The 13,126-nt window shown below is 55.7% G+C and overlaps 1 protein-coding gene across 5 annotated transcripts in view; it reads right to left on the bottom strand.

The window, feature by feature from the left end:
- Nucleotides 1-2,194: 2,194 nt before the first annotated feature.
- The window catches only part of AMBRA1 (autophagy and beclin 1 regulator 1), a 194,142-nt gene continuing 183,210 nt past the window's right edge, over nt 2,195-13,126 (bottom strand). For all 5 annotated transcript variants that reach the window (XM_051826317.2, XM_051826319.2, XM_051826321.2 and 2 more), the window contains 2 exons: nt 10,596-10,789; nt 2,195-3,722 (listed from right to left, as the gene is read on the bottom strand). In XM_051826317.2, coding sequence (XP_051682277.1) covers nt 3,223-3,722; nt 10,596-10,789 — 694 coding nt within the window. In that variant the 3' untranslated portion in view covers nt 2,195-3,222. The remainder of the gene's footprint in view (nt 3,723-10,595; nt 10,790-13,126) is intronic.

Raw genomic sequence — 13,126 nt, 5'->3', positions numbered from 1 at the left:
GGCAGGAGCTTCACGCTCTCTCTCCAGACGGAACTTCGTGGACTGGCGAGCATCGGACGCGCCCCTCTGCGCCCGGACCCCGCGACCTGTCCCCCCAAACTCTTTGAACGCAAACACCCCCATTAACATTACGACGGCTGGTTCCTTCTCCGGGAAAAACAACTCAAATCTCGCTCCGCCTCCACCCTCCCTCCCCTGCTGGCGAGGGCCGCGTGGGGGCGGCGGAGGAGGGAGCGCAGAAGAGGCGGGGACCCGAGCAAGAGCCAGCGTGCGAGGACCTGGCTGTGGGGTTCGCCAAGCGCTCCAGAAGACAAGGGCTAAGACAGATCTGAGTTGGGAACTTGGGGCTGGAGTTGGCTGGCCGGACTAGAGGGAGAAGCCATCTTTGGGTCGCCCGTGATCTTCATTCCTGAAGGTGGAAGGAGCCCGTTGTCCCCGCCCCGCCACACCGAGGAAGAAAGCGGCTCATTTGGTTCTTGTGAGGATCCATGACAGTCTGGCATTAGTTCCACTTTGCCACATTCCTGCTAGGACCCCGGAGAGGGGGTGGTCTTGGGAGAGTGTAAGTGTGTGTGTGCGTGCAGGGGCAAGTCCTTAAAACAGTCACTTGGGGACAGCAGACTCCAAGGACTGAAGGCCACAGAAACCAGAAATGCTTCCAAACCGCTGTCGCGAGTCCTTCCACAAGCTGTGACGCAAAAGCCGCTCTAGTTTCTCCTGCAACCCCTGCCGCGGGGTGGGGCTTTCGACCTTTGCCACTGGCAGTCCCACAGTGGCACCTTGGAGAGCTGAGCTGAGCTGGGCTGAGGGTGGGGCACAAGAACTCGGTTGAGTCGCTCTGCTCTGCTCTTTGAACCAACTGTGTCCCTAGGCAGAACTGTTTATTTCCTTATGTCTAAAAGGGACTGCCACGTCTTGCCCCCCCCCCCCCCCATTCCACAACCTTGTACTCAGGGGCCTGAACAGGTTTCCCGGTTGGGAGGCTCCATCACTGGGCAGGGTGCCCCAACAGGCAGAGGCAGGGCCAGGCAAGGCTAAAGCTGGACGGCCTTATCCACAAGACCTCTTCATATCCTTGTTCCCAAAGTTTCTCCTATACTTTGTCTTCCTTCCATGAGAAGTTATTCCAGTAGCCATGGTGTACTGCTCCGGAATCACCGATTTGCATGGGTTCAAACCCTGGCTCTACCACTTAGTTGTGTGGTGTGGAGGTAACAGCACTAACACTTCGGAAGCATTTGTGAGGATGAAGAGAACTTGACTCCTCTCCCCACTGGGAGATCAAGCCATTCTCCCCGCCAGCTGCCAAGGGAAGTCGGTGGATGGAGGAATGGAGGTTCCCTTCCCCAACCCTTCAAAGCTTACCTTAGGTGCTGCTTCTTTAAGATGCCTGCTGTAGCCACCCCCGTGCTGCGTGGAGGGATTCGAGACTACAGACCTAGAGGCCACTTGAAGACGTCGTGTGGTACAAGGCAAAGTGAAGCCCAGAAGAGACAAGTGGCTTGCCCAAGGTCACACAGCCAGCTGTGTGACCTAGAAAAGTCGAGTGCTCTTAGCTATATAATTCTTCACACTGGTTTTCCGTTCCCTGTCTGTGGATTTGTCTTTTCTCTCTGTTGGGACAGAACCTACCTTTGTGCATATCACCCGGCATCAGGGGCAGAGCGGAGCAGACAGAGACACCCTGCAAGGTCTGGTTGCCAGTACAAAGCCCTGGAGTCGCTCAGATTTTCCTTTATATCTGAGTGGAGGGACGATATTCCTCTCCCACTTTCTAACTGGCTGCAAACTTGAAGTGGCGAGGCCCATGAATAGGGCAGGACTGCTGGCACCGCACCAAGAACTCCAAGTAAACAGAGATCTGGGCAGCCAGCAAACAGCACCTTTGTGGGAGGTCAGCAGACAGAACCAAGACACTGGCTGCGGTGGCTTTCCAGGCTGCAGTGGGTCCTGCCTCCTGGCCAGATACCCCTCGGTCCTGCCCACCACTGGAAGGCTGCCCCGGTCTGGACAGAGAACCCGCAGGAAGCAGAGGTGGCAGCCCTTACCCCCTCAGCTCCAGCTGTGGGGTCCGACTGGGCTCCCCTGCTAGCGCCAGCTCAATGCCTGGGAGAAGCTTGGGTTTGGCCCGGTTCAGTACCTCTGGCCCCCACCCCATCCTGCATCTCGCGGAGACAAACGAGAGGAGCCTGGCGAGGGGCATTCATCGTTTTAATGATGCAGATCTTTGGTGTTTCCCTCAGTAGCAGTAGACCAGCCCCTCTCCTCCCGCCACAATGTTTCTATGATGAGTGACAGACAGAAAAGGAAATCACATTTTCATACTAAAAACAAAATGATCAGAGCCTTGATTTCTCCACTAGAAACTACACGTACAGTTCAGGATTCCACATGCAACACCTTAGATCACAGACCAAGACCTCACATTCTGACCTGGAGTCTCGCCCCTCCCCCAGCCTTGGGCTAGCTTTGGCCGAGGCTCAGGTAATACTGACACCCCCAGGTGCTGCTCTGAGGGCCACGGGGGAGGGAGGAGCCAGGTGGACAAGCCCTGGGGGCGGGCCAGCCAACACCCCCACTCCTGAGGGAGGACCTGCCCACCCTCCCTAGACCCTACCCAACGACAGACTAGCAGGCTGCCCCTGCCACCTCCCAGCTGTCCCCACTAGTAAGTGCAGGAAGTCCCTGTGCTCAGCACTCTGGGAGCCCAGCCTGACCCCTGACTGTGGTCTGTGGGGTGAGCTGATGAAGAGGCTGAAGCTCTGGAAGGCTCAGAGATGGAGGTGGTTTCCGGGCCGGGCTGCTCCCCCAGTCCTTGGGCTCCTCGGGGCACCACCCACTCAACAGGCAGGCAGGGCAATCTGCCCCGTGGGCCTCTGTCCAGGGTGGCCTGGCCCGGATCTGGAAGACTGTTCACTCTTCTGGGGCTCTCCAGCCAGGGCTGAGCTCTCCAGGAGGAAGCGGGGGTTCACGGTAGACACCCACCTGCTCCTCCACGCACACCAGGCCCAGCAGTGTAGTTCTCTTGGGCTCCAGATCCTGGAAGGCTCTAGTCCCCTGAGGCAAGCCACAGGCCCACCACCTCTGCTCCTCTTGACCCCCAGCCTCACTCCTGTCCCGGATGCAGCCAGCAGCTCTTCTGCGGGCACAGTTCCCAGTCAGCTGTGAGGTCTGGCTTCTGCTCAGCGGCTCGAGGGGAGGCACCAGTGCACGCTTTTGTCTCTACCTGTTCTGGGGCTCCCCACTGGAGCCCGCGGCTTCCCCCCTGCTGGCGCCACCACCGCCATCAGAAAGGTGGCTGCTACTGGTCAGGTCGCAGTGCACGGTTGGTCCCTCAGTGCTGGGAAGGGAGACAGGAATAGGGACAGGGGAGGAAGGGGGCAGGGTTGGTTGGGGTGGCTCCCGCCCAGGGGTACTAGGCTGGTCCCAGGAGGCTGTCCGGGGGCTCAGGCCTCGCTCTGCCAGTTGCCCAGGTTCCGGGAGCAGTCCCCGAGAGGTGGAGGGCTGGGGCGAGGAGGTGCGGGCGGCTCCAGGCTCAGTGCCCGTCTGGGAGCTACGGTGAATGCGGTGGCTGACAATGATGTTGTTGCCAAAGCCGCCCATGGAGGCCATGGTGGTGCTCTGCTCCCGCTGCACCACAGCCGTCATTCCCCCTTCCGCCATCAGCCTCTGGATCCTGCTCAGGGCATCTTCCCCACTCGCACCGTACTCTGAGCCCTCGCCTAGAAGGTACAAAGCAGAAGAGAGGGAGTTAGCTGCTGGGGAAGACAGGCAGGCATTAGTAGGAGCTGGGGGACTCCAGGCTGAGAGCAGGAATTACAAGCCCAACCCTGTCATTGTGAGAATCAATCAAGTCTTGAAATCGAGAAAAAAACCACCCACAGTGATCACGTTCATACTTTTTACTAGTAGGAAACCCAAGACCTAGATGGGATAGCATGAGGTAGCCAAGGCTCCGGAGCCAGTGAAGAGGCAGTGCTGGGGGCTAGCGTTGTGGCGTAGTGGGTTAAGCTGCCACCTGATGCCAGCACCCCACCAGTTCGAGTCCCAGCTGCTCCACTTGCAATCCCTGCTATCGCACCTGGGAAAGCAGAAGCCGGCTCGAGCACTTGGCTTCTGCACCCCCATGGAAGCTCCTGGCTCCTGACCTCAGCCTGGCCCAGCCCTGGCTATTGTAGCCATTTGGAGAGTGAACCAGTGGTTGGAAGATCTTTCTGTCTCTCCTTCTCACTCTGTAACACTACCCTCCAAATAAAAAAAATCAATCTTAAAACAAAACAAAAAGAGGCAGAGCTGGACTGGAAGGAAGTGGTCAGCTTTACTGAACCCTCGGGCACTAGTGGCAGGCTCATCTGAGCACGGCTAAAGGAGGGGCCCTCTCCACACCTGGGGAGCTCCCAGATCCAGGGCTGGGTTGTGGACAAAGGCAGTCCGCTCTGCTCCATCCCAAGGCTGTCCTCTACTTGTGGTGCCTCCTAAAAGCCCTGGGGGAAGCCTGGATTTGACTGTTCCCTCGAAGCAGTTGCTCCACCAGTCTTAGGAAACTGTTCTCCAGGTTTTGCTGTCTGGGGCTGGATGCCTGACCCCATCTTTCACCGGAGACAGCCAACTGCCCAGCACCGGCCTGAGGCTTCAACTTACAGCTCAAGGGTGGGAAAGAGGGCTTTGCTCCCCGCAAAGGAACACACGAGACTATGGCTCAAATCTCAGCTCTTCCACTCATTAGCTGGGTGACCTCGGACAACCCCAAAATACCACTGTGCCGTGCTAGGCAGAGGCAGCCGTGACTCCCTCTGGGTCAGCAGCAGTGTGCTCTGTCCCCCTTCTGCTCCCCAACCTGCTCCAAGGCCCTCTGTGGGGAGAGGCAGGCCAAGCCCAAGGGCAACTATGATTAGCACTCAGGCTGCTGGGCATGGACGCCCCTACTCAGCCACTGATCTGTGTCCTTGGGCCACTTATTGGCCATTCTGGGATTTTGCAGTTTTGGGGTTGTTGAAGGTGAGGGTTGCCCCTTCTTTTTTGGGGTACTCGCTGTCAAATTATTTTTCTAAGACTTTCTTTGCTGCCCCCTCCTTGGTCCCTTTCCTCTGCGTGTCTCATTAGAACTGGGTTTCCAGGCCAGCCAGTTTCACAGCTCAGCTGTGTCTAAGGCCCAGTAGATCCCCTTCTTGGTGCTGCGCAGCTTCGTACGGTCTTCCTGGTAAACGCGGCCCCCGCCCCAGTGATTGCCCTGCTTCCTCCTAGGAAGCTCGGTTCCAGCTCCCAGGGCCGAGGAAAGAACTGCAGACGCTCAGAACACCTCTCAGGAGAAAAGTCCTCCACCCGGCGGGGCAGAGGCAAGAGGACAGGTCAGGCCTGGTGCCCGTGCAGCTGTGAGCTGCCCAGGGGGACCTCCCTGTGTCCACAGCAGTGCCCACTGCTTTCCAAGAACACCGAACACTGAAGACCTCCCCAGGCTGGCTTGGGATGTGCACTGGGCTGGCCTGAGGCTGCGGGCGTCAGAGCTCTTCATGTTGGGCTCTGTGCCTGGTGACCTACTACCGCTTTCCTCAGCAGACTGACTCAGAGAAAGACAGGCTGCCTTGGGGTCTCAGGGAGCGGCCACAGCCCAGGCCCCAGAGGCCCGATGGTGGCACTGCTGCTAGCACTGCAGTGGGAGCCCTCTGTCCTCCCCAGTGCTGCCCATGGCTGTGGCCCCAGCTGCCTGTCACCATGACTATGGGTTCTTTTTTTTTTTTTTTTTTAAAGATTCATTTTTTATTTATTTGAAAGGCAGAGTTACAAAGAGAGGGTGAGAAAGAGACATCTCCCACCCACTAATTCATTCCCCAAATGGCCACAACAGCTGGGGCTGTGCCAGGCCGAAGCCAGGAGCCCAGAGCTTCTTCCAGGTCTCCCACGTGGGTGCAGGGTCCCTAGCACTTGCGCCATCTTCCACTGCTTTCCCAGGCCACAGCAGAGACCTGGATCGCAAGTGGAGCAGCTGGATCTTGAACCAGTGCCCATATGGGAGGCCAGCAACGCAAGTGGCAGCTTAACACACTATGCCACCATGCTGGCCTGTGGGCTGTTTCCTGATTGGTCCTGCCTCCAGGCTCCTCCTCCCCATACAGTTCCCTTGCGGCTGCAATCACCACTCTAATTAAGCTCTCATTAAGTCTATACCCTGCTCAAAATCCAGCAGCTCTAAGAATCCTCACAATAGTCAAAACCCTTACCTAGACCCTCTGCCCAGGCCCTCACCACTTGCCTGACCCTTCTATCCTGCCCACCCCTCTTTATGTACCCAACAACACTTACTATGGCACACTCAGCTCTGTCCCTGTGTGCTCACCCTATTCTCTCCCTGCACGACTTGGGACATCCAGTGCATACTTTTTATAAAAAAAAAAAAAAAAAAGATTTAATTTTTTGAAAGGCAGAACTACATGGGGAGAGGGAGAGACACAGAGAGAGAGATATCTTCCATCTTCAGTTCTCAAATGGTCCCAATGGCAAGGTCAAGGCCAAGAGCTTGGAACTCCTGGTCTCCCATGTGGGTAGCAGGGGCCCAAGTAAGTTCGGCCGTCTTCTGCTATTTTTCCCAGGTGCATTAGCAGGGAGCTGGATCAGAAGTGGGGCTGGGACATGAACTGATGCACATATGGGATGCTGGTATTGCCCACTGCATACCACACCAGCCCCTCTGTTCTGCTTTTGCCCAAAGCTCCTCAGCTCTTAATTCTACGTGCTCTCAATGGCCGATGCGATGCCATCTCTTCCCCCAGTCTTCCTAGTGCTCCAGCTGCGAGCCCGGCAATGCCTGGCACCTCCGTGCTCGCTGTCATGGCTGTGGGCTCCTGAAGGTCTCTGAGTAAGTTCAGTCCTCTGGGCCCAGCGTGTGGCACATGCTCACACACGCAGTGTGCGCCTGTGAGACGCACGTCTGGGTGGATGAGAGGGCTCCCGAGCTGCTTACAGGGGCTCCGGACTTAGGCAGTCTTGTCCCGTTCCCCCTGCTGTGGGGAAGCACTGACCTGCCCAGTTGGTTTCTGAGAACAGACATGCTGGCTTCATCTCTGAACGTCTCATTCCCTCTGTGATACCTTTGGCTTCATGGTGGCTAATGCAATTTGAGATCCAATTAAAGTGCTCAAAGTAGAGTGCATGAGGACTTAAAAAACATACCCGTGTGTGATTCCCCAGAGCTGGGTGAGGACGGCTGCAGACCACAGAGCTGTGGGCTGCACTTCTCCCCTGGGCACTCGAAGGCAAGGCTAGAGCCACTGAGGCACCTGTAGCATCCTTGAAGATTAGAAAATACTAGGGCCGGAGGGCAATGGCAGCCCTGGTCAGGGATGCGGACGCCGTGGGGGCCACAGGGGTCAACGCTGCCCTTCCTCTGAAGCACAATCATCTCCTTTTGTCTTTGAAAAGCAGTAAATTGATTCAGTGTTGACACGGATATTTTCCTTGGCAAGTGCTAAGGCATATTCTGGATGCAGAGCCCAAGGTGATCAGCAACTTCCCACAATTCCAGGCAACTGCATTTCAAGGGGTTTCACTGTTCAGAAGAGCAGAAGAGGGGACCAAAGCTTGGGGGTCAAAAGAGGAGCTGCCCTGGTCCTCCAGCCCTACCCTTTTCACATTTGCATTTTCCTGACCGGGGCCCGGGGTACTACAGCTGATCTAACTACCGTCATCAGCACACAAGAAATATGCCTCAGCTCAGCTTCTCCATTCTACATACTCCCGAAAGTCCACCTGTGCCAGGAGGGGACAGTGGCAGTGCTGGAGTCAACACTGAGCCCAGGGAGTCCTCCCTTCTCCTTCTTGAACTATGCCTTAAGGGGCCAAAAGGGTAGGGAAGCTTGCTGCAGTCAAGTTCAAGTTCAAGTTCTGTAGGAAGTCAGTCTTTCATAAAAGCTGGACAAAGGGAAAAAAAAAAGCCAGCACCTGCTAATTCCCACTGTGGAAGTTTTTCCTGGAAGTCTTGGAGAGAGTTGAATGGATTTTAATCAGATTTTTATAGAATAAGAAAATGAGACATAGCCTGGGAACCCTTTGGTATTAGCTGACTGGAAAGAGCTAAGGGAGGGACAGTCCACAGAACAGAGGTTACGATAACAAAGCTTGTTTCCCACATTAATAAGTCTGGGTACCTTCAGTGGTGTGTGCACGAGGGTCTCCCTTCTAGCCGAGCCCAGAGGAAGAGTTAACCTCCTTGGCTAGGGTTTTCCCACCCATGTTCTTGTGGATCTGGCTCCTGGAGAAGAGGTGGGCAGGGCCAGGAGCTGCTGTGCCTGCCTCTGGATGGGAAAGTTTGGGCTCCAGGAGGGTCTTGACTCCTGGTCTCCCGAGAGGAGTCTGCTCTCAGAGCAGTGGGGACAGTCCCTCAGCACAGGGCTCTCGGCCTACGAGAGAGAACGCTGCAGAGAGGCCCCATCAGCCAATTCCCTGTACTCTTCCCAGACTGCCCCCACGTCCGAATGTCTTGTCTTTTTTCTATTTAAAATATTTTTAGTGGAGATCGAGTTAGTCTACATCTATAGTAGTACAGAATAGTGTCCCCTCTGTGTTAATTTAACAATTCAATGCAAACTTATTGAACGCTCACTCTATGGGCCAAATGCCTTCTGAAAGAAGGGCTTGAGGCCCAGAGCACTTGGCACGGACAACAGCAGTGAGCCATGACCCTGCTCCGGTGACATGCCTCGGCAAGGCTCACCATCTGCCACCTGCTCTTCCTTAAGGGAGGGGGCAAGGAATGAGGACCTCTTGAAACTGGGAGAGCTCCCTCCCTCCTATCAACCCTCTGTCCCTAGGCCCCATAAAGGAAGGAAGGAACTTAATAATTGACTGGAGGCCAGAAATGGCCTGGATGCTACCCAAGACAAAACAGAACTCTTTGGGAGGTCACACGCCAGGGCCTGCACTTCTCAAGCCATGAGCCCCTGGTGTGTTGGCCTTTAAACAGAGGTCTCACTTCCAATCAGGGCCCCTATACTGCCCTCCCCAACTCACCTAGCCTCAGTTCTCAACACGTGCTGGGCAGGCCAGGAGCGGTCCTCTGCGCATGGTGTGTTGTGATATTGTTGAACCCGTGCTTTTGCCTGTACTGCCCTCTCCAGCCTCACTTGGCCTAACTCCTACTTGTCTTCTTGAGACTCTGCTCAGGATCACCCCCTTGGGAAGTTCTTCCCTGAGCCCCACAGGCTGGGTATGAACCCTTCTCCTCTGTGCTCCCTAGGGCCTCAGGAGACGGAAGGCATGACCTGCCTACGTGTCCCTCTCCCTATTAGGGAAGGGTAAAGGTTTATTTGTCTTTATAGCAGGGTGGCTGATACACGGCAGCCAATAAATGGTGGTCAAATGCAATCAGAGGGGGCTGCTGAAGATGACAGCCCACCTCCCCAAATTCCTCAAAGGTAACCCTCACACGGGCAGGGTTCCTCAGGGCTCTCAGAGGCTGCCAGTCTGCTGACAGACAGACAGCGCTCTCTGGCTCCACTGCAGACCCCCATGGGGGTTCCTTGTGTGCCAGGTTCTCGGGCTTCCTGGTAAAGGCCTAGAAGACTCCAAGGTAGTTCAGAATACTCAGAAACCTGTTAACACAGGCTGGAGATGGCTGAAGGAAACACTGAAGTTCAAAGCTGCACTGCCAGCTGCTCATGTTCCCACCAAGGGGGCTTCCACCCTGCCAACAGCCACAGGCCAAAAGGGGACCTAGAGACTTTTCAGTTCCCAACAGTGAGAGGGACAGTGCCCCGTGGGAACTGTAGGGTGGAAAGCCATGCCCTGGGGACCACCCAGGCCAATCTGTTGCTCTTTGCCTGATGCACCTTGGGGCGTCTCCTCCCCTGGATCCGAACAAATGGCTCAAGCCAGACTAGAAACCACGTGCGTCTGGAGCTAGGACCAGCAAGGGGGCTTGGGGGTAGGGGATGAGGAGAGACAGAAAGTGAGAACAGCTTGTTTAACACAGCTGTTGCCGGACTCCAAAGTGGCTGGGCCCTGCTGCTGGGAAGTGCTAATTGGTTCTGGGAGGTGTGAGGCCAGCGGAGAGCGCCAGGGCTGAGGCTGGCTGAGCCACACCTGACATGGGTGATAGGAAGGGGCTGGTGGTATGCCAGGCTGTAGTCAAAAAGGCAACGAACCAGGGTCACGGCGGAGGCACAAGAGGGCCAAGTCTGTCATGCCAGCGGAGAAGGCAAGCTCCCTGTGGCTGGCCTTGGAAGCCCAAAGCCTGGGGTGCATGTCTCTCGCAGCCCTCTCAAGGTGGGCTACTTCCTGTGCTCTCTCTGGAAAACCCCCCTGGGTCCTAAAATCTCAGAGGAGAGGAGGTCAGGGCACTTGGTGGGAGCCGAGACAAGAGGAAAGAGCAGCCCAGCTTTGCTGGATCAGTGGCCCAGCTCGGGTACATGGCGTCCATGCCAAACAGGGCCTTCATGCCACCCAGGGGCATGACCCAGACATGGGAGGGGCACTCTTCCCGGCGGGGGAAGGGTCCATGTTGAGGGTCTGGAGCCTTGGGCCAGGTCTCTCAGGGAGGGCTGGTGATGTTCCCAACTCCCTGCCCCAGTCGGATTCCCCTTCCAGTGCTGCAAGGTTCCCACCTTCGTCGGGCCCCGAAGCTGCTGTCGCCGGCTCCTGCACCTCCCCCTCGGTCTGGGTCTCAGCATTCTGCAGCTGAAGGGCCAGGGTCTGGGTGCCCTGAGATGTCACAGATGTGGTGGGGTTCCGGGGCTGCAGCCCAATGGCATTCATCAGACCCATGTCTCTGTCTGTCCTCCACGTGGCTCTGCTGGTTCTAGGGAGAGAAAGGCAGACCGAGGTCAGGCAGGCTTGGGGCAGCATTGCTCAGATTCCTGCTGGATCTGGGCCGATCCTCAGGGCACAGTGTGGGCCGGGGCCTGCAGGCTAAGAACAGAGCGCTGTGCTCCCATGGATCCCTCCTGAGGGGGTTAACTTGTCTGTGCATGTTCTCCTGCGAGATCAGTTCCTGTCCCGGGACCGGGAAAGGAGGCCACAGAACTACTGAACCTTGTACACCCAGCCAGTACAGTGACTCTCTTAAACATGAGGCCATCTGGGGTGGTGGCGGTGGGGAGCTGGGTATAGAGATGACTGATCTGTAAAGACTCTCGCTTGTTCAGAATCAGGAAGCCCCTAGCTGAGCTCCCTGGGCCAACGAGGGGAGCAGTGGAGGAAGATCCTTTCTACTTCACTTTCCTTCTTCTTCTTTTTTTCTTTTAAGATTTATTTATGTATTTGGAAGAGTTATGGAGAGAGAAGGGGGGGGGGAGAGAGAGAGAGAGAGAGAGAGAGACATCTTCCATCTGCTGGTTCAGTTTCCAGATGGCCACAATGTTCAGAGCTATGGCCCAGGTGTTTCTTCCAGGTCTCCCACATGGGTGTACAGGCACAAGCACTTGGGCCAAATTCTACTGCTTTCCCAGGTGCATTAGCAGGAAACTGGATCAGAAGAGGGCAGTCAGGACATGAACCAGCACCCATATGGGATGCTGGTGCCGCAGGCAGAGGCTTAGCCTACTACGCCACAGCACCAGCCCCTAGAAAACTTTTCAGATAGTCACAAGACATATTTCTTGCAGCTTCTGGGACTATTCATCTAGCCGTGTCCCGGGCTTATCATCAATTAAGCTCTTTGTTTTCTCAAAATACTCCTGTCTTTACTAGTGAATTAAGTGATAAGAAACTCAGATACTCTCTAACTGGCCTCTGGAGAGGCCTTGTCCCTGGGGCCCAGGTCTTCTGACAGATGGCGGCATCTCTCCAGTGCCATCTTTTCTTGTGTCCTGTACGTGCCTAAATATTGTGGCTGGGATGGGAGGGAGTCAAGGGTGTGCTAAAAGCTCTATGAGCAGAGGTTTTGTTCATTTTTTAAAAAATATTTTATTTATTTGAAAGACGGAGTTACAAAGGTAGAGGTCTTCCATCTGCTGGTTCACTCCCCAAATGGCCGCAATGGCCAGAGCTGAGCTGATCTGAAGCCAGGAGCCAGGAGCTTCTTCCAGGTCTCCCACATGGGTGCAGGGGTCCTAGGACTGGGACCATCCTCTGCTGCTTTCCCAGGTGCAATAGCAGAGAGCTGGATTGGAAGTAGAGCAGCTGGGATTCAAACTGGTGCCCATATGGGGTGCTGGTGCTGCAGGCTGGGGCTTTAACCTGCTGCACCACAGCATTGGCCCCTTTATTATTATTTTAAAAGATTTATTTATTTGAGAGGCAGAGTTACAGAGAAGGAGGTAGAGACAGAGAGAGATCTTCCATCCACTGGTTCACTCCCCAGATGGCTGCAAAGAAGGCCGGAGCTGGGGGATCTTCCAGGTCCCCCACATGGGAGCAGGATCCTGAGTATTTGGCCATCTTCCACTGTGTTCCCAGGCACATTAGCTGGGAGCTGGATTGGAAGTGGAGCAGCTGGGACTCAAACTGGTGCCCAATGGGGTTCCAGCACTGCAAGCAGCGGCTTTACCCGCTACGCCACAGCACCGGTCCCTAAAGATTTATTTCTGGCCGGCGCCGCGGCTCACTAGGCTAATCCTCCGCCTTGCGGTGCTGGCACACCGGGTTCTAGTCCCGGTCGGGGCGCCGCATTCTGTCCTGGTTGCCCCTCTTCCAGGCCAGCTCTCTGCTGTGGCCAGGGAGTGCAGTGGAGGATGGCCCAAGTGCTTGGGCCCTGCACCCCATGGGAGACCAGGATAAGTACCTGGCTCCTGCCATCGGATCAGCGCAGTGCGCCGGCCGCAGCGCGCCGGCCACGGCGGCCATTGGAGGGTGAACCAACGGCAAAAGGAAGACCTTTCTCTCTGTCTCTCTCTCTCACCATCCACTCTGCTTGTCAAAAAAAAAAAAAAAAAAAAAAAAAAAAAAAGATTTATTCTATTTATTTGAAAGGCAGAGTTACAGAGAGAGAGGGACAGAGAGAAAGAGATTTTCTATTCGCCAGTTTACTCTCCACTCCAAATAGCCACGTGGCCAGGATTGGGACAGGCCAAAACCAGGATCCTGGTCTCCCATGTGGATGGCAGGGACCCAAGTAGTTAGGCCAGCTTCCACTGCTTTCCCAGGTGCATTATCTGGGAGCTAGATCAGAAGTGGAGCAGCCAGGACTCGAACCAGT

This window comes from Oryctolagus cuniculus, chromosome 1 (assembly GCF_964237555.1).
Source record: "Oryctolagus cuniculus chromosome 1, mOryCun1.1, whole genome shotgun sequence".
Lineage (NCBI taxonomy): Eukaryota > Metazoa > Chordata > Mammalia > Lagomorpha > Leporidae > Oryctolagus > Oryctolagus cuniculus.
The sequence above is the reverse complement of the archived record's forward strand: the minus strand, read 5'-3'. Positions and strand labels throughout refer to the sequence as shown.